The sequence below is a fragment of the Neolamprologus multifasciatus genome, chromosome 15 (assembly GCF_963576455.1).
Source record: "Neolamprologus multifasciatus chromosome 15, fNeoMul1.2, whole genome shotgun sequence".
NCBI classification, from domain to species: domain Eukaryota; kingdom Metazoa; phylum Chordata; class Actinopteri; order Cichliformes; family Cichlidae; genus Neolamprologus; species Neolamprologus multifasciatus.
The window spans coordinates 55,218-73,893 of record NC_140453.1 but is presented as its reverse complement, the minus strand read 5'-3'; the positions used below and the strand labels follow the sequence as shown (position 1 = coordinate 73,893).

General features: G+C 40.0%; 2 protein-coding genes and 1 long non-coding RNA gene across 4 annotated transcripts; 2 read left to right on the top strand and 1 right to left on the bottom strand.

The window, feature by feature from the left end:
• Positions 1-387: 387 nt before the first annotated feature.
• LOC146501212 (alpha-1,6-mannosyl-glycoprotein 2-beta-N-acetylglucosaminyltransferase) lies at positions 388-3,939 on the top strand. Its single transcript, XM_085133212.1, has 2 exons — positions 388-513; positions 629-3,939. The coding sequence occupies exon 2, from the start codon at positions 886-888 to the stop codon at positions 2,140-2,142; it is 1,257 nt and encodes a 418-aa protein (XP_084989338.1). The 5' UTR covers positions 388-513; positions 629-885; the 3' UTR covers positions 2,143-3,939.
• A 758-nt stretch (positions 3,940-4,697) lies between these two features.
• brox (BRO1 domain and CAAX motif containing) lies at positions 4,698-15,357 on the top strand. 2 transcript variants are annotated; one of them, XM_085133213.1, is made up of 13 exons: positions 4,698-4,834; positions 5,313-5,432; positions 5,881-5,987; positions 8,546-8,642; positions 8,730-8,825; positions 9,204-9,276; positions 9,862-9,967; positions 10,227-10,316; positions 11,059-11,144; positions 11,253-11,334; positions 12,112-12,262; positions 13,527-13,686; positions 13,775-15,357. In XM_085133213.1, exons 2-13 carry the CDS (start codon positions 5,332-5,334, stop codon positions 13,856-13,858), a joined length of 1,233 nt encoding a protein of 410 aa, XP_084989339.1. In that variant the 5' UTR covers positions 4,698-4,834; positions 5,313-5,331; the 3' UTR covers positions 13,859-15,357. The 2 variants fall into 2 exon arrangements, with proteins under 2 accessions (XP_084989339.1, XP_084989341.1); XM_085133215.1 differs by lacking the exon at positions 4,698-4,834 and adding an exon at positions 4,879-5,074.
• On the bottom strand, positions 11,988-18,593 carry LOC146501210 (uncharacterized). The gene is made up of 2 exons (XR_014869397.1): positions 17,016-18,593; positions 11,988-16,909 (listed from the first exon to the last, which is right to left on the bottom strand). It is a non-coding gene; the product is annotated as an uncharacterized LOC146501210 (long non-coding RNA).
• Between the last annotated feature and the right edge of the window lie 83 nt (positions 18,594-18,676).

The following is an 18,676-nucleotide window of genomic DNA, read 5'->3' as shown; positions in this document are numbered from 1 at the left end:
ACTTCCCTCATCACTTGAATGTTACCAGAGTGTAATGCCATGCCTCCTTTAGCATCCCTAACCTTGATTCCACCCCAAATAGATTTGTTTTTTCAATTTAGGGGCAGCACGCTTACTCGAATGAGAAGTAAAAAGGGAGAAAAAAGGAGAGCAAAAAACAAACAGTCCCAGTCACTCTTATTTCACTCCCTGGCTTTAGTACCTACATACAACAGTCTAATTTCATACACCACGTAATAAGCAAATATTTAATTCCAAAGTCTTTGCAGTGAAAGCAGTACCCTTCTATAAAACATTCGCTATCATTTACCAATCAAATGGGCTCTGATCTGCATTTCCTTCTCATGTTACGGAGCTACACGCAGGATCATGATTCGCTGAGCAGGACGTCGCGCTCTCCCCCAGTTGGTTGGATTGTACACGTCAGCAGTCAACAAGTTGAACCCAACATGTATCACAGTCCTATCATCCTCTTCCTGGTAGTATCGTGTTGACACAGTACAACTACTTCGGGTAAGTAAAACAAGCTAACAACGGAGAGTTAACTTCCCTTTTTCTTAACCGCTAAATGTACACGTAAGTTTTATGAAGTTGGTCAAACCGCTTGCTTCTACTTTTCCACACACAGGTGTTAAAAACAAGCGGCAGGAGCGACTGTGTAACAAATGACACGGCTCTCCTCTGGAAAGCCCTCGACATCTTTTTAGAGCAACCGTCAGGAAGCGTTTGACACACGGTTCAAGAACTGTCACGCGACAATGGAGCGTTCATGAGGAGGAGCGCAAGGACGCAATGTTGCACGGAAGTTTGTGGCGAAGAGGCGCGCGACAAGGTGAATGAACGCCACTGCTATTTAGCTTCGGAGTGTGTTTTTACTTAAAGAAAATGAGGTTTCGGCTGCTCAAGAGGAATCTGCTCGCGCTACTCGGCATTTCATTCGTAGTTGTTACTCTCTTGTTTTCAACACGCGTGTTATTAGTTTCTGATGACACAAGCGGACCCGGTAACACCGTAAAAAAGAACCCGGGCGTGAGCTCTAGTGACCCGGTAAAGTTGAACTTCAGGTCGCTGTCAGAGCTAACTCAGTCCGTTTACAGTGCCAACTTAAAGCAGTCTGTTTACAATGTAGACAGATTTCCAGGGGACCCTCGGCTGGTGCTGGTCGTGCAAGTCCACAACAGACCAGAATACCTCAGACTGCTTATCAAATCTTTGGCCAAAGCTGCTGAGGTCCACAGCTTCCTCCTCATCTTTAGCCATGACTATTTTTCAGAGGAAATCAACACAATTGTTCAAGGGATAACTTTCTGCAAGGTACTGCAGATTTATTTCCCCTTCAGCACTCAGCTGTATCCCAGAGAGTTTCCTGGGCAGGATCCACGAGACTGCCCCCGAGACATATCCAAGGACAGGGCTCTGGAAACAGGATGTCTCAATGCAGAACACCCCGACTCCTACGGTCATTACAGAGAAGCCTTCATCACTCAAACCAAACACCACTGGTGGTGGAAGCTGCACTTCGTGTGGGAGCGAGTGCAGGCGATGCAGGGCTACAGTGGCTATGCAGTATTTCTAGAGGAAGACAACTACATCTTACCAGACTTTTTCCATTTTTATAAATCAATGATCGAGTTCAGAAAAAACAACTGCCCAGACTGTGACATGCTGGCTTTGGGTAACCATAATGGCCTGGATGGTTTCACCGCACTATCCAACAAGGTGTTGACCACAGGCTGGATGTCCACCAAACACAACATAGGCATGGCCATCTCCAGGGAGGTGTACTACAAGCTGATGGGGTGCAGCAATGAATTCTGCACGTACGACGACTACAACTGGGACTGGACTTTGCAGCACATCTCTGGAACCTGCATATCGAAGCCCCTCAAAGTGGCGGCAGCACTGGGCTCCAGGGTTCTTCACACAGGAGACTGTGGACTTCACCAGAAGGAGAACTGCAGACCAGAGTGGGCCGTGCAGAAGGTTGACGAAGGACTTCAGAAAGCTAAGGCCGGCCTCTTTCCTCCATCACTTGACCTCGATGGTGCAGAACCGGTGGCGCACAAAGCGCACATGAAGAACGGAGGATGGGGAGACATTCGCGATCACATTCTATGTAATAACTACGCCAAACGACTCTGAACTGCGACTTTTTAACATTCTACAGGTGTGCCATCTGAAAATGACTTTTTCAGGCTTTTTAGGGGCTGCATTGGGTTGCCTTCACTTTCAGTGTTTTGTTTTTGTTTGTTTTCTTTTTAAATGATCACCCCCCAAAATTGGACCAAATCACATCTAAACATACTGCATTGTTCAGCACAGTAAAGACAATTTTTTTTTCTTAAATTACCAAAGATGTATGGGTGCCAACACCTTTTGTTGAAATTTGTTCTGTATGCTGCCTGCAAGCTCAGTTCAACTGAATGTCAGCAGCTCTCTGGGTTTCCTACAAGCCACAAAATTAGACTATATATATATTTTTATATATATATATATATATATATATTGCACTTTGTTGTAAACTGAGAGTAAACCATATTCAGAGAGTAAACCATATCCAGAGTGTGCACATACGCACTGTCATTTGTGAATTTATTTGCAAATTCCATAACTTGGAGCACTGCACTCATTTATTTACATTTCAGCTTGTTGCAACATGATTTTTACACTGTTATTATCAAACGTTTGAAATTAAATGTTTTTACTCATGTGCGTCTTTGGTACATTTTAAAGTAAAAATGCATATAATTCAGACTTACAGCTTTAATCAAAGTGTGAAAGACAGTACATTAGGAACGTTGCAGCTCTTACAGCAGATGTTTGTAAGCTAGCTGTTGGAATGAATGACTTTGTAAATGGAATTTTCTTTGTAACATTCAGTTTCTGTCTGATATAAATGGGGATCTCTCTTTTGGGGCGAAAATGACAATTTAATCAGTTTCCAACTCCCTGACTTATTGATTCCCAGTTGCAAAAGCAGGAGGTGGCTTATTCTCTTTCTGATATGCAAAAGTGAACCATTTGGAAGCAGGATCAGGGTCCTGTAATGCTGCATTTTTACATTTGCACCTTTTTATTGTTGACAAAATGGACTAAATGATAATGTTATTATCTGTTATGGTTCTATAGAAACAATCTTTTTTAAGTGCAAGTGTTGGGTGAGTAAAACTAGGTGTAATGATACATTTAGTGCCTTTAAGCTGACCTAATATGCCTTTTCTGCCTGGCCTTCTTTTAGAATAGCTTTTAAAGCTGTATTGTTAACATTGTTTTTGACCAGAAATTCCAGTAATGCAGAATAACATTTGTTTTGATAGTTTATGGTCTTTCTCCATTCGATATTTAGGGAAAGTGAAATGTGAATGTTGCTTTTTGCCAAAATCTTCAGTCTGTAGTTTGTAAAGAATATTTTTACACTGGCATTGTGTATACTATAGGTGTAATACCTGGTGTGATCTGGTATTTGTGCACCTCTGTGTGCTCTCTAACAACTGAAATGAATGTAATAATGAAATGATTCCTACAGTACACACAAGTACTTTATACACAACACTTTATCTGGTGTATGTGTGTGTACCTGTTGTTTTGCTGATTCCTGACTTGCTGAGTATGAGGCAATTTTTTTTGTCATTGTTTTTATTGTGTTGATATTAATGATCTAGCTCATTGCTCACTTTTGAAGGATGATGGGAAAATAAAATAAATGTTATCCCTTGTGACACTTTGCTTTTACACTTCTAAACATACTGCCATTAATGTATTCACTAAATAATGCTTCAGTTACAACCAGTTATTGTAATTGGTTCTTCCGGGAAACATTCCTAAGAATTTAGCGCTACATAGAAGTATGTCCTACTGGTCAGTGGGCATTTATACATATTGAATGTGTTTTTGTACTGGTCATCAAATAAAAATGGCAGCGTTTCAGACAATCAAAAATCAGTGTGTATGCCATGGGTGTCTGTTTTTTTTTTTTTTTTAAAAGGTTATTCTTGGGAAAGTGATGCTTTGCATATACTGGAAAGGTATTTCCAGGAAATTGTTGGAATATAATGTAACACCTTGACGCCATTAACAAGGCACCTCGGCAGACGAAATAACCCCAGGTGGAAGGTCACACCTTAAAAAGAAGCCTATTGTTGCATCTTTATAGCCTTTGTAGTGTCATGCTAAAAAGTGATTTTGGGGATTTGCCAAACAACAGATTGCTGTTATTTAAACTATTGTAATTCACAGATTCCTCTCTAATTTGCATTATATACGTCGTTTTGAGCCAGAAAGTATATTCTTGTCACAAGGTTATTTGTGGCTAGTCTGCTATTGCCAAATAACTTCATTTTGGCAATAAGTTAAAAGCGGCATTGATATAAAATAGATTTTTCAAGAGAGATCTGGTCAAAAGGACATCAGAAATTCGACAAATATAACAGATATGTTAAGTGGCCAAAAAAGACTTGATTAATTACGGTGTACAGCACAGCTCCAAACTGCAGACTCATTCGGATACTTGCAAAGCAGGTTTTCTTAGTTTTAAATATAACCCATTTGTAAATCCAGGTGCCTGCAGCTTATTTACCAGCATTACACATAAAATCCGCACAGAAACATCGGCAGTCACTATTTTGGCTTATGATGGCTTTTTTGGGACGACACCGGCCACTCGGAACCCTCGACAAAACAGAAGCTCGTTGTCTGGGATGCATGTCAGGTGACTGAATCCGGCTTTGTCATTGGCTATTTACTATGCCGTGTTTATTTCCGGAAGTAAGTTTTGTAGTCTGAGAGACTTTCCAATAAGGCTATTAAACGTCAGCTCTATAACAAGCTCCGACAGGTAACAGAACAGTTTCTATTGTATTAGAATATGTTCAGTTCACTTGTCTGTTTAGAAGGCAGCCGTAATGTCTTTTTAACGAATCCCGTACGTTTGGAACTGTACATAGTGTTAGCCGTTAGCCGCTGTTGTTAGAAGCTTACGTAATGCACTTTAGTCAAGAACAGACAAGAAAAATACTAAACGAAACAGTGTACACGGCATCTTAAAGTAATGTTAACGATTTATTGGTTTCTCACAGTAAGTTTGGTTAGTACTTAAAAGCGCTTTTTTTGGAGTGCTGACACGGATACTTGTAGCCACCGTGATGGTGAAATAACGCTAGCCAACGTCACAGATTTGTTAGCTAGCGCTGCTTGATATTTAAACAACTATGGTTGTCATCCACGTAACTTATGGCATTTTTAGCGTGTCAGTCATCTAAATCGCCTTTATCTCAACTGTTAACTGTTTGTCACACTGTTCCTCTGTCTTGTAGGTGTGTATTCATTCACAGGATGGCACACTGGTTTCACAGAAACCCACTGAAGGCGACAGCTCCTGTGTCCTTTAACTTCTATGGGGTGGCAGGGAGCCCAGCTGCCAATAAGATATGCAAGTATGTCTTATCTCCACCTGATACACCGTGAGCAGGGATATCACAATGGACGGTGTTCGTCACCATGACCATAGTTGGTTAATAAACTGCTATGTATAGTTTCTTACCCTCTATCAATAGCATTTGACCATTACTATGCTACTGGTACCATTATTTGATCACCTAATCTCAGTCGCCTCACTGCTAAACAACAATGGCAATGATTTGTTCAAATGTCAATCAATTTTCCTGTAGACTCCTGGTGGAGCATAGGGCCGCAACAACAATTGTTGCGGTTTCTGTAGCATGACTTTTTTTTTTTATTTAGAGGGTGGGGTTGCTAGCCCCACGCTCAACCCTCCTTTCTCATCCTGGATTTGGGACCAGGCAATGGTGGAGTTTTGTTCAAATTTAGTCTCACTGAATATGGCTGTCCACAAAGCAACAGTACTATTTGTGATATGTTCAGTGACCTGAGGACAACCAGAGCGAGGCTGCTGGAGATGTTCACTGATATCACCTGCAATCCTGAGATCATGAAGAATGCCACAGATGCATACTTCTCCCTTCTTCAAGGTTTGTTCACCAGCATTTCAGGGTATCTTTTTATCTTTTTCCAAGATAACTTTAGATACAGATAGGATATCAAAGTTATGGCCTAGGGGCCACAGCTCTGGCTATAAACAAATTGTAATTTGGTCTCCATAACAGTTTAGGTTCTCTGTACATTCTTGCCTGCTTAGCTTCATCTGTAGTCTGTACAGAAATGCATACCCAGATCGCACCTGCAACTTTTTAGTGTAGACAGCAAAGTCGATAAAGGAAGACAGATTCAAGAGAGAAATAACTCCTTCCTTCCCATTTGAATGTGTTTGCCATGAAACAGTCTTGATTTTCAAAGCCTTCAAAAACAACACTGTATTTGCATCTAACTGAGTGTGGCCCTTTGAAACTGGTGTCATCTCTGAATTTGGACATCCCTGTTTGTCAGTAGTGAGGACAAACTGAGACAACCCACTTTTTATATCCAGAGAAGATGGCTAATGTAAGGAGCTTGAACAGAAGGCGACTGGACTTCTATAAGATTTTTCAAGATATTCTTACCTCTCATTCAAGAGGCTTCTTCAGCTCCCTGATATTTAAACTAGAGATGGCACGATACCACTTTTTTATGTCCGATACCGATACCGATATCATAAATTTGGATATCTGCCGATACCGATATGAATCCGATATAGTGTGTTTTTTAATCAACAAAACGTTTTTTTAATATCTTGCTGCTTTTTGTATAAGTTTATACTCAAGTTTAAATAAATAACAACACTAAAGCTATTCTGTTATACCTGTATGTAAAAAATACACTGCGTCCAAAATATGTCATAGTTCAGCAACACTGATCAATCTAATAAAGTTAAACCTGCTCCATCCTCCCTATTCTGGTATTTTAAAGAGTACTTAGAAGAAATTTTAAGCAACCTAAATAATAGGGTTGCAAACTCCCAGCAAAAAAAAAAAAAAAATAGGGAACCACCCTCCACCTCATGATGCTTAATCGATGTAATCAAATTTAATTTGATGCAGGGGGAAAATGCACAAAAATAAATTATTTTTCAAGAATAATTAAATAGATTCAACATCTTTCTTCAACAGAATTGCAGACTGCACAGATGGTATCTTCCCAAAGGAAAAAGTACTATAGCTTACTAGGGTATATTAGACTTAACAGTTACTATATACAGTAATGGACTTCTATATATTTTACACAAGATTAAAACTTTGGGTGTAAGAGTCAGATAATTATTTATTAAAAACTAGACATTTTAAATGAGAATAAGAAAGAAAAGTATGTCTTTGTGCCCCCTTTTCCCTGTTCATGCCCTATCGGCCCCCCTGGCTACACTTTGCTAGATCCGCCCCTGCACAATTACCAGCCGTCAGCTACGTAGAAAAAGATCCTGGTGTAGAAAGTAATATTAAATAAATTCTAACAACAGCTTATCAAGCTTAAACGTGCTGCTGTTGTTCAGCCGCTGGTTTCCTCTTTCTGGTGAGAAGTGGGCCAAAAACTAAGAAGAGAGACGGACTCGCGACAGAAAAGCCGATCAGCTGATCATTGATCAGTTTCACGATTGAAGCAGCAGGAGAGAGAGAGAGGCAGTCGCTCCAGGTATGGTTGTTAAGCTTAACGTGGGAATGCTTTACAGACATTCAGAGATGAACTTACACACTTGCTTTACTTCTCTCTGGGAAAACGTCCTCATAGATGAAATGCTGGTTTGCTAGCAAGGCTACAAATACACACAGCCGCTCTATCACGTGATGCACACTGCTGCTATGTGCTACGGTTATGAGCCGAGTTATGCCGCGTAGCAAGTTTTGTGAGGTGCTTTTTGGATATTTAATGGATCGGATTACATTTTTTATTTCTCGCCGATATCCGATCCAGTAATTTGGGTCAGTATCGGACCGATACCGATACGTAATATCGGATCGGTCCATCTCTAATTTAAACCCTAGTGGGGGATTTTCCTTCGGAGAGTCATTGACGGACTGTTAATCTTGTGTGTTGTCATCATTAGCCAAGGTGTGAAAAAAGGTGTGCATCATTACCAGCAGAGGTTTCAGGTAAAACCATTGCCTCACCATGTGACTTATTGGGATGTAAGGGGGGGCTGGGAAGGGATCTGAAAACTACATTCTAGGTGGCTGACAGTTGGTGTCATGACCTCTTTCACTCCTCTTTCAAATAATCTGTCTTCTCTGTCCAAAATGTGAACGCTGGCATCCTCAAAAGAGTGACTGCTATCCTTTAGGAGCAGATGTACAGCTGAGTCTGAGGAGGAGAGGACATTGGTTTTGAATTTTGATAGAACAGTGGCAGTATAACGTCCTTGTAAGTGGATATCAGACCCTTGTAGAGCAAAATTTGGTATTTTAGTCAACCCAAAATGTGCTGTCCACATGTGGACGTCAGGTTCTAGGAGGTTAAATAATGTAATAAATAAATTGTAAATGAGAATGTTTTGTTTTATATTTCCCAGTTCAATGGTTGTGAATTGTGTCTCACTTATTTTGCTCTGCATCTAACCAGCAGTCTCTTTGCCCGTCTTTAAAAAATCTTTATGATGCATTAGGCTTTATCATGCCCTTGGATGGAACTACACAGGAGAACAAGATGAGGTTCATCCAGAACTTTAAGTGGACCGATACCTTACAAGGAAACACACCAAGGTAAGGACACAGAGGGAGTACTTCTAGTCTGAGTAAGGGTGATTTTTTTTTTTTTTAACTCACCGCCTCTCCCTACTCTCCTTCCAGTGCCCAGCAGGATGCAGTCTTTGAACTGGTCTCCATGGCCTTTAATGTTGCCATCTGGTACACAAAGTTTGCCTCAAGAATGGCAGGGAAGGAAAAGTAAGAGCCTTTTTGGCTTCTTCTGTGAAACTATTCTCCATAAATGCATTTTACAAATTACTTTAGTTTCATACTTTAATACCTCATCAAAAACAAAGGACGCTGTGACTAATGTGAATATGCACAGAATATCATGACTTTTGAACATAAAGTATTACAAAAACAATGTTAGATTTTTAAGGTGCAATATCTGACACTATTAAATTGGTCCATCTATACATGCATACATTCTCTATCACAGGTCTAACACATAGAGAATCACCATTTAACCTAATGTCACTAGTTTCATTGAAAGGTTTTAATTGGTTTAAATGACCTTGAAATCATTGCTATTATTTGTTGTTACTTTATTTCTGCTCGTGTTTACCTGTTACACAGTGTATCAGAGACAGAAGCGAAAGACGTTCACCGAAGCTTAAAGGTTGCTGCTGGAATCTTCAAAAATCTTAAGGTGAGGGAGATGTCAATTCTTTCCTCAGTGGAAACTGTAAAGGTTTTATTATACAAACTGACGCTTAGGACAAAAAGTGGATGCCGATCAGTGCAGTTGCCCCTGCAGAAAACATTAATGACACACTTTACCTCCTTTTATTACAGATGAAATAATTTAGACAGTTTTTAACTCTCATTGATGCCGCAGTGTTCGTTTGACTTTGGGACCTGAAACGGACAGAGTTTAGGACCCGGATTACTCCCCGAGGCTCCTGACTACCGTAGCTGTATTGCTCTGACAATCCGTCTGGCGGTGCGGCTTCGCAGCTTAGCAAAGTCATACTAAAACATTTTTGAGCGCCGTGTACCACATAAAATCGGTTCGAGGTCATTAAGCACAACCAGAATTCATACATAAGGCGCATTGTCGATTTTTGGGGAAATTAAAGGATTTACCCGCACCTTATAGTGCGGAAAATACGGTACTATAGTTTTTCTTTCTTTTTTTTCTTCTTCTTATTTTTAGCGACAAGCAAATAGATTGAGGGATTTAAGACATATAAGCTATAGGTTTTATTTATTTATTCTGATATCTTCTTTACAGGATGTCCACATCCCTCGCCTCATCACTCCAGCTGAAAAGGGCAGAGACCTGGAGCCCCGAGTCATTGATGCATACATCATCCAGTGTCAGGCAGAAGCACAGGAAGGTAACGACAGTGATCACTGTGCAGTGATCGTGCAGATCGCTGATGATATTGTTCCTCTCATCTCTGACGTTTAAGATGGTCATTAAAGTCTGTTATATTATAAAATATATGTTACATATTATAAAAATAAAAAGGCTGACTCTGCAAATAATCTGACAGTTAATGGCCTGAGTCAGAATCCATGTTACACTGATAATCATCAATCATCACTGACATGGTGTGCCAACGTTTGGTTCTTTCCTCTCTTTTGTTTTTACAGTGACCATTGCCAGAGCGATTGAACTGAAACACAATGCGACAATCATCGCAGCTTTGGCATTTGAGACTGCAAACTTCTATCAAAAAGCTGGTCTGTACTTTTGACACAAATAAAATAAAGCTGTTTATCAACCTTATTGGTATGGCACCTTTAGAAACAGTTTATTAAGTATTTTGACAGACGGGGAGAAGCAGGATCGACGATTTAAACAGAGCACCAGTCTTTACATTTAGGTGGGAAACATTAAAGAGAAAAGAAAAACAACAATGAATAAAATTAGACAAGGTGTAATGCCAGCATGTAAAAGCAAGTCTGACTTGCTTTTACATGCTGGCAACGAATGAAACCAACAGGAAGCTGAGCTGCTGCTTTCTGAACCGGCTGGAAATGAGAAAGTGACGTTTTGTTCGAGCAATAGAGGAGGAAGATGTAGCCGTCGAGGCTTAAGAAAATAAATGTAGTGGTTTTATTTTCAAGATGGTTGAAAGAAGCAAGACTGGACATCTTGTCGTAGGGTCTTCGCGTTATAAATACAGCACCTTGAGGCAACTGTTTTGGTGATTTGGGACTATATAAATAAAATTGAATTGAATGAAATGAACTGTTCAAAGCTAAGAGCTGAAACTCAGGAGAACTCTCAGTCAGCATTTCTGACTTTGAGGTATCAAGTTATAAAAAGATGTATGCCTTCCAACAAATGAAGTCACTGAGGCAACTGTGCTTTCTGGATGACCAGGCACAATGGGAAGCTTTCTGGTTTGTTGACCAAGAGCCTAGAAAATAAAATGATGGTTACTGAAAAGATATCAAGGTCAGTTTTCTGTCTCTGCAGACCACACACTGAACACCTTGGAGCCAGAGTGCAGCAGCAAGTGGAGGAAGTATCTCCAACTGAAGCAGCTCTTCTACATGGCTTATGTAAGCTAAAGTTTGCAGCACAGCTATGGTTAATAAAACAACTATTCTGTTTACAGAATTCAAACAAACAAAGTGTTAAGATTGTTGTCATTGACTTTGTGTTTGCAGGCGTACTGCTATCATGGACAGACACTGCTGGCAAGTGACAAATGTGGAGAAGCTATCAGATCTCTCCAGGAAGCAGAGAAATGTATGTATGCATGTTGTAATGTGTAAAGCAATTACAGAGACGTAAACAAGCACGCCGAGAGCGCAAACTTCACCCAGGCAGCTCACTCTCTGTGCAGTATTTACTTTAAAGGGTATACTATTGTATTTAATATATATGAGCAACGTCATACTAAGAATATATCATTCCCTACGTGCCTTAAACCTGTTAAAACAGTCTTAAATAGCTCTGTATGTTTCTATGTTGAAAATACACAAATCACAGTTTATAAGGTATAAGACTTTTGCACTAATAAATCATTGATTTGACCTTGAAGACTGTAAAGCAAGCTTGAATGAATTGCTAACCAACTCTGCACTCCTAAGTTTGATTAGAATTCAGACAAAACAACACACACGCACACAAACACATTCCCTCCTCTGCAGAGGTAAATGTGACTTTGCTCATTGCAGCACAAGTCTTATGTTGGGCTGTGGTCTGATAAATTTGTAAAGCTCCTATTTCTTCCGTCTTTGCTTCTAAAAGAACCGTCTGACGTTTAGTATTGTGTGTGTTTGTGTTTTAAAACCTTTTTTTTTGCATTGTTATTCTTTTGTAAATTTATTATTGAAAGTACTTCATTAATTGTGTTAATCAGAAACTCAGTGTTACCTGCTCACTTGGGTTCAGTCATGTAGGTTACCAAACAGGAGCTTCCTGTGTGATTGCTGCAGCAGATCTTAGAGTTGTGTTTGAATTGTTTCCCCTTCTTTGTTCCCTGGATATATTTTGTGTTAACACAGCAACATCTGCGTGCAGGTTACTCCCGCGCTGAGTCACTGTGTAAAGAGTACCGTCAGACCAAAGGCCCGGGTACGACGGCCAAACCATCGGAGCAGCTGTTCTTCCTCAAGCTGGGTGGCCTCATTAAAACGACGCTGGAGAAGTGCCAGAGAGAAAATGGCTTCATGTGAGTCAGCCAGACCCCCCCCCCCCCCCCCCACACACACACACACAGAGTTGTGGCTCAGATTCTACACTTTCCCTGTCACACATGTGACGAGATGATGCGATGTTTACGTCGTTGTTCCCGTGGCGCTCAGGAGTCAAACTCTGAGGACATGTTTTCAATCATTAACAGCACATTTTCCACTCACACAAAGGCATATTTGTGTGTTGTCAGATTAAACAGTCAGCTGGCTACCCTGAGCTTCACCTGCACAAACGCTCACCTTCGGGTTTATGTTCCTGTGAATTTGCATGTGTTCATCATAGAGATAGCTCTGTTGGGCGTCATTGTCAAAATATTATTTTCTCTCATTTTTTTCACCTGAAACTAACGCGTGACCTCACTTTAGTGCCCAGCTGTCACCTGAAAAGTTAAATATATTTGCATGTTGGAGGTGAGCGGAGTATTGTTCATTTATCTACAGCACTGGCCCTGCCTGCTGTATCGCCACCCAACCCGCCTGCTTCTAACTGCAAATGAATCGAATAAACCAAAGAGCATTTTTACACTACAAGCTACATTTGTCCCATTCACACACATTCATGCTTTTACTTTTATCACATAGAAACACCTCAACATGAGGATTAATGTAGGGTCTTTTACAGTTTAAAGCGTTGGTGTGATTTCGAGCTATGTAAATAAAACTGGATTAATTAATTAGGGGACAACCCACTCTACCTCCTAGTTTATAGCCATCCTTATGTAAACAGTTGTTGATGCCTGTTCCTGTTTGTACAGTAGCATCTAATTTCATTGGTCAGCAGTTTGGTGATTGTTGTTTTCTTCTTCTACTTTGTGCTTTAATGCCAGTCACTCTGTAGATGCATAAATGCCACCTGCTGGTGGCTAGAGGTACCTTTCCTGTGTCAGGCACAGGTAAAAGCAGGAAAACATTGAATTTAAGACAAGAGATACTAGAACCAAGTCTATGTGTAAATTACTATGACCCTTAACTGACACAGGCTGATAACAGTGTGACAATAACATCTGGCAGTTTTGCAAAAAACTTTTGAGTTTTGAGTTCTTTGAGTTGTGAGTTAAGTTGATCACAAACTATTTAAAGACCCGGCTGACAATGATTGAGAACCACAACAGAGGATTCCCATTTGCACGGTTAAATCTTGTACATATTTAAGTTACCCTTAGAAAGGGTCTTTGTAACAACAGGGAAAGCATTCAAACATGAAAACCTGAAATTCTTCCTTCTGCTTGTTTCTTTGGACAGATACTTCCATAAAGTCCCGGCTGAGCCGCCACAGCTGGACATGAAGGCGAGCTACGGCCTGGCTGAGCCCGTCCCCTTTGAGCTGCCGCCTCTCAGTGAGCAGTGCACTCCTGAGGTCTACGCCACCTTCGATCTGACAAAGGGAGCCAAAAACGACAAGGTACACACCAAATCAGTTATTTATTCTAGATTATTTCATAACAATGTTATAGTTGTTGGTGGTATTATAATTATTACTTGATGTGCAGGCCAAACCCAAGGAGGAGGAGGTGAAGCCAGTGAAGGAACCTGACTTGAAGCCTCAGAAGGACACAGGCTGCATCCTCTCCTAAACTTTCCATTTTCAGCCTGTTTCACGACATCCATTTACTTTCCTCACATAACTCCAGAGATGCTTTCTTGCAATATTTAGTCCTCATGTTGTACATTCATCCTAGACATGTATATTACATTTAGCAGTTATAACTGTGTCTAAGTCAGAGCCAGTTATGTGACCAGATACTCAAAATGTCTCGCTCTGTGAGAATCACTTTTAATTAGGACATGAAAATAAATAAGCCTTATGGGTCCCATGGTTGTGTCAGTGGTGCCTTCAGCTGCATTGTAAACTGGTCGCTCTGATTATAGATAACTCAGACAATGGAAACTGACTTATTAAAGAGGCTTAAAGTGGCCTCCTAAAACATAAAAATGCAGTAGGTATTTAAACTTTGATATTGAATAGTTAGCACTACATATAAATGCAATGTAATTAATCCAAAAGAGTAAATGTGGGAAACTGCACTCTGTCACTCTGCCTGTATATCTGGGAATAAGATAATTGAAACTTTGAAAAAGTTTTTAAATTGCATTTTACGTGTCCAGAACATTGTCATTTAAATATTTACACTGATCAATAGGAATCCCAATCAATACTGGACAGACAGAAAGGACAGCACATGATTTTGCCGTTGAGTTTGGTTTTCTTTTAGCTGTAGTAGCAGTTTACAATCAATATTTACATCACGACTTATGTATTATAGTTTTTGTACATGACATAGCTGTTTTCTACTTTGACTGTTCATTTAAAGGAACTATATTATTATTATTACCTGTGGCTGAATCATTCTTTATCAGGTTGTGAATTTGTGTCTGTTATCCCTTAAAACTATAGTTTTAATTTATTTGTGTTTGTGGTAATTTATCAGACAATCCAAAACACTTCAGAGGGTATAAAGTCCAATCACGTTTTTGCTGGTGTTGGAGTCAATCGTACTGTTTCAGTGTGTGAACTGATGCACGAACAGCTTACTTTTGTTAGATGTTCACGTGCTGTTGTCAATAGTTGACAGTGTGCAGAATGCAGGCCCCATCATCATGACATTTGTACCTTTGTGTGTGACTTGCTTTTGAAGAACTGCTTCAAGGAAGTTTCTTATATCCATCAGACTCTAACAACTTCAAAATAAAAGGTCTAATAAAAAATAAAACTTAAGTTACTAATTACTGGAGAAACAAAACTGTAATATTCCAACTCATTTAACCTTGGTGTATATTTGCTTCCCTGATCTCACCGTTGGACTTTTTATTGAGTTGTGCACCTGTTTTCATCCTTGTGCTTTTCTTTGCTTTGATTAGACTGGATGTCATAACACTTAAAGCAGTGAATTTATCCAGGAGGTGTGGCAGGAATCGGATACGTTCCACAACCTTTTTTAAGACAGCTGTTTGTCATTCAGGTGTGTCACATCACCGGTTTTACATTGTGCACTCTTGCAGCTCTCCCCTCCTCTGATGGTGTCTTTCATGTAAAAGGTATTTCAAATGGTATTAAATATTCCCTTAAAACTCACTTTTTTCTTCTTGGCTTTTTGTAGATGTAAAAACAAGACTGTCACATCACGTCCACAAGAGGTCAAACTGACACAACTGGTCTAAAGACTGATAGATTTATTTCAACACAGAAATGTTTTGTGAAAGAAGGGTCATTATTTTCATACCCAAATAATTTGGTTACGATGTACAGAACAAGTTGTTTTATCTGCATAGCAAATGGGACAAGAACCATCAGGTACATGCAAAACACAAAGCTTTTCCTCTTAGGTCCATGTGTGTTTGAACAACATACGACTTGTAATTTTATCTCTACAACAAATCTACACACCAATCTGCCAGAGGTTCCTTCCTGTTGAAAGGGAGTTTTTCCTTCCCACTGTTGCCAAGTGCTAGCTCATTGGCGTTGTCTGATTGAGGTTTCCTCTCTGTCATTGTAAGGTCCTTACAATACAAAGCTCATTGTGGTTACTATTGTTTTGAATTTTTTTGCCATATAAATAAAACTGAACTGAATGGATTTGAAATACTTTGGCAGGCAAACTGAGAATTTTTCTATTTCTCTTTCCTCACCCTAGCACATGAAATCAACAAAGGAAAAATTTATACTTGGTGGCCAATATAGTCAGATTGATAAACATAAATGACGAGGCTGGTGTTGCATGTAAGTCTGGCTAGAGTGATTATCTAGGTGGCGGACAGCAAAGACAATGTTTGTCATCGGCCATGCCTGTGTAGCCAAGACTCAGTTTATAAACACAACAGCTAAAGCTAAACAGTTAGCATAGCTTACCTGCACAGCATTTGCCTCCAATGTGTAAACCAGGCTAAGCTACCTCAGTGATAAACAGATTGTTACTACAGTTCAGTTCTATTCCCTCAAAGTCGGTAAGTAAAATTTATTTATGTAAGATAGGAACATTATAATATTGTAAAGATAACAAAAATACAGAATGAAGAAAAAAATCTTAATTACACAAAAGCAACATAAACACAAGATTATCCAAATGACTGGCTGAATAGATGTAAGCTGTCCAGTTTTCAACTGTTTTTTAAAAAGACGCCATAGACCTACGGGTGCGGAGAGAGAGAGAAACTGTTTTGGCGCTAAGGTTTGGAAGGCATGATTTTTATAATGTAAGGTAAAGACCCTACAATAATACAAACCCTATAATACCCTGTACCATAGGTGTCAAACTCTGGCCCCCGGGCCAAATTTAGCCCGCAGCCTAATTACATTTGGATCGCGAAGCCATACCAAATTACTATTAGAGCTGGCCTGCCGGTATTATACAGTGCATTTACTGCTAATACTACAAATCCCAGAATGCTCTGTTGGTGTTCTGGCGCATCAGTCACGACAGGACCCATTAACACCCTGGTCGTGTCCAAATTCATGGGCTGCATCCTCCTGAGGATGCATTTGTAGGCCGATTACATCACAGCGACGCGCCGAAGGCTGTTGTAGACTCCTCCGAATGCAGCCGACAAATGTGTCCTCCTTTTCCCCGAATTTGAAGGATGGGTTGGGTGTGTCCTTTCTTCTTTTTTTTTGCCTGTCCCGTTTGGATCTTTAAAAAAGGTGTATGATGAAAGTTTGCGACATTGTGTGCCCAGAGAAAAAGCAAGCATTTTCAAATGTCAGCCTGAGCAGAAACACAGTAGCTGATCACACACCTGAAGTTGCCACCAATCTATATAACCAGCTGATGGAGAAGGAAAACAATTGTGTTGCATTCTCCATCTCTGTTGATAAGAGCAGTGACGCCTCTGATACTGCCCAGCTTTCAGTCTTCATCCGTGGTGTGGACTCAAATCTCTGTGTTACGGAGGAACTTTTAGGATTAAAATCAATGCATGGAACAACCACAGGGAAGGAAATATTTGATGAGGTTTCCAAATGTCTAACTGAAATGAAGTTGCCATAGGAAAAACTTGTGGGGTTAACGACAGATGGTGCAGATGTGAGCGGAGAACTGTGCAGGTGAGCTAACTGTTTATAACTGCATCATACATCAAGAATCACTTTGTGGCAATGCCTTTATGTGTGAGGTCATGAGCGATCTCGATGCTTCAGGGACGGGGGCGTATCATCACAGATATGTATGCTGCAGTGAGGGCTTTTAAAACTAAATTGTGCCTGTGGCAGAATCAGATGCTACAAGGAAACCTGGGCCATTTTCCCTGCTGCCAAACAATGAACATGCAGATCTCTACTGCTGTGTTCCCATGTGCACAGTTTGCTGAAAAACTCTGTGCTGAGTTTGCCCTAACCCTAACCCGATTTGCCAACTTTGATGCCCAGAAATGTCGATTTGAACTGCTCAGTAATCCTTTTGCAGTTGACGTGGCAAAAGCACCAACAAACCTCCAAATGGAGCTGATTGAACTCCAGTGTAGTGACACGCTGAAATCAAAGTATGATGCTGTCGGCGCTTCACAATTTCCACATTTCATCCCTGACACAATGCCTGGGCTCCACACCCACGCTGCTCAGACGCTCTCCATGTTCGACAGCACTTACCTATGTGACCAACTATTCTCCTCAATGAAGATGGCCAAAAAATCTCACAGGAGACATCTAACCGATGAACACCTTCACTCGATCCTGAGGATTTCCTCAGCTCAGAGCCTGAGCCCAGACATTGAGGAACTAGCATCCAAGAAGAGATGCCAGGTATCTGGCTTGGACACATCAGAGTAGATCAGTGTGTAGCAAACTGAGCTATAATTAACATTTTCTTTGTGCACTTTTTCTTGCTACTCCCAGACATCGGCTTGAATGGTTTCACGTTCAATGATATTTTTATTAGTTAAGTGGTTTATTATTGTTATTTTTATATTTATTATTAGCCTGGGGAAAAGGTTTACTGTTAAAATTTAATTCAGAAGGCTGAAAATACAATTTTTATTTAAGAAATAAATTCCACTGATATGTTATTTAATTGGAATTTCAATTTTGCATGTGTGCAATATTAAGTTATATATACTTTTATATAAGTTATATATCGTTTAAACTGAATATGGAACAAGCTCATATTCAGTTTTTCAGCAAAACTTGTTTGAGTCTATAAGAAAAGGTTCCTTGTTATATCTGGAGGAAGATTTTTTTCAATAAATATTAATGTTAGCCCGCGACTTTGTTCCAGTTTGGAATTTTGGCCCACTGTGTATTTGAGTTTGACACTGCTGCCCTAAAACCCTACAGTCTGGTGCTACCAGATAATCTGGTATAGAATTTGTGCTCTGTCATTTCTCTGCTGCTTGTCTGAGCTAGTAAGGCTAACTTGGTTATCTAAGAATGGCGTGATTGCCAGTATGTGCAGTCAGACTTTACT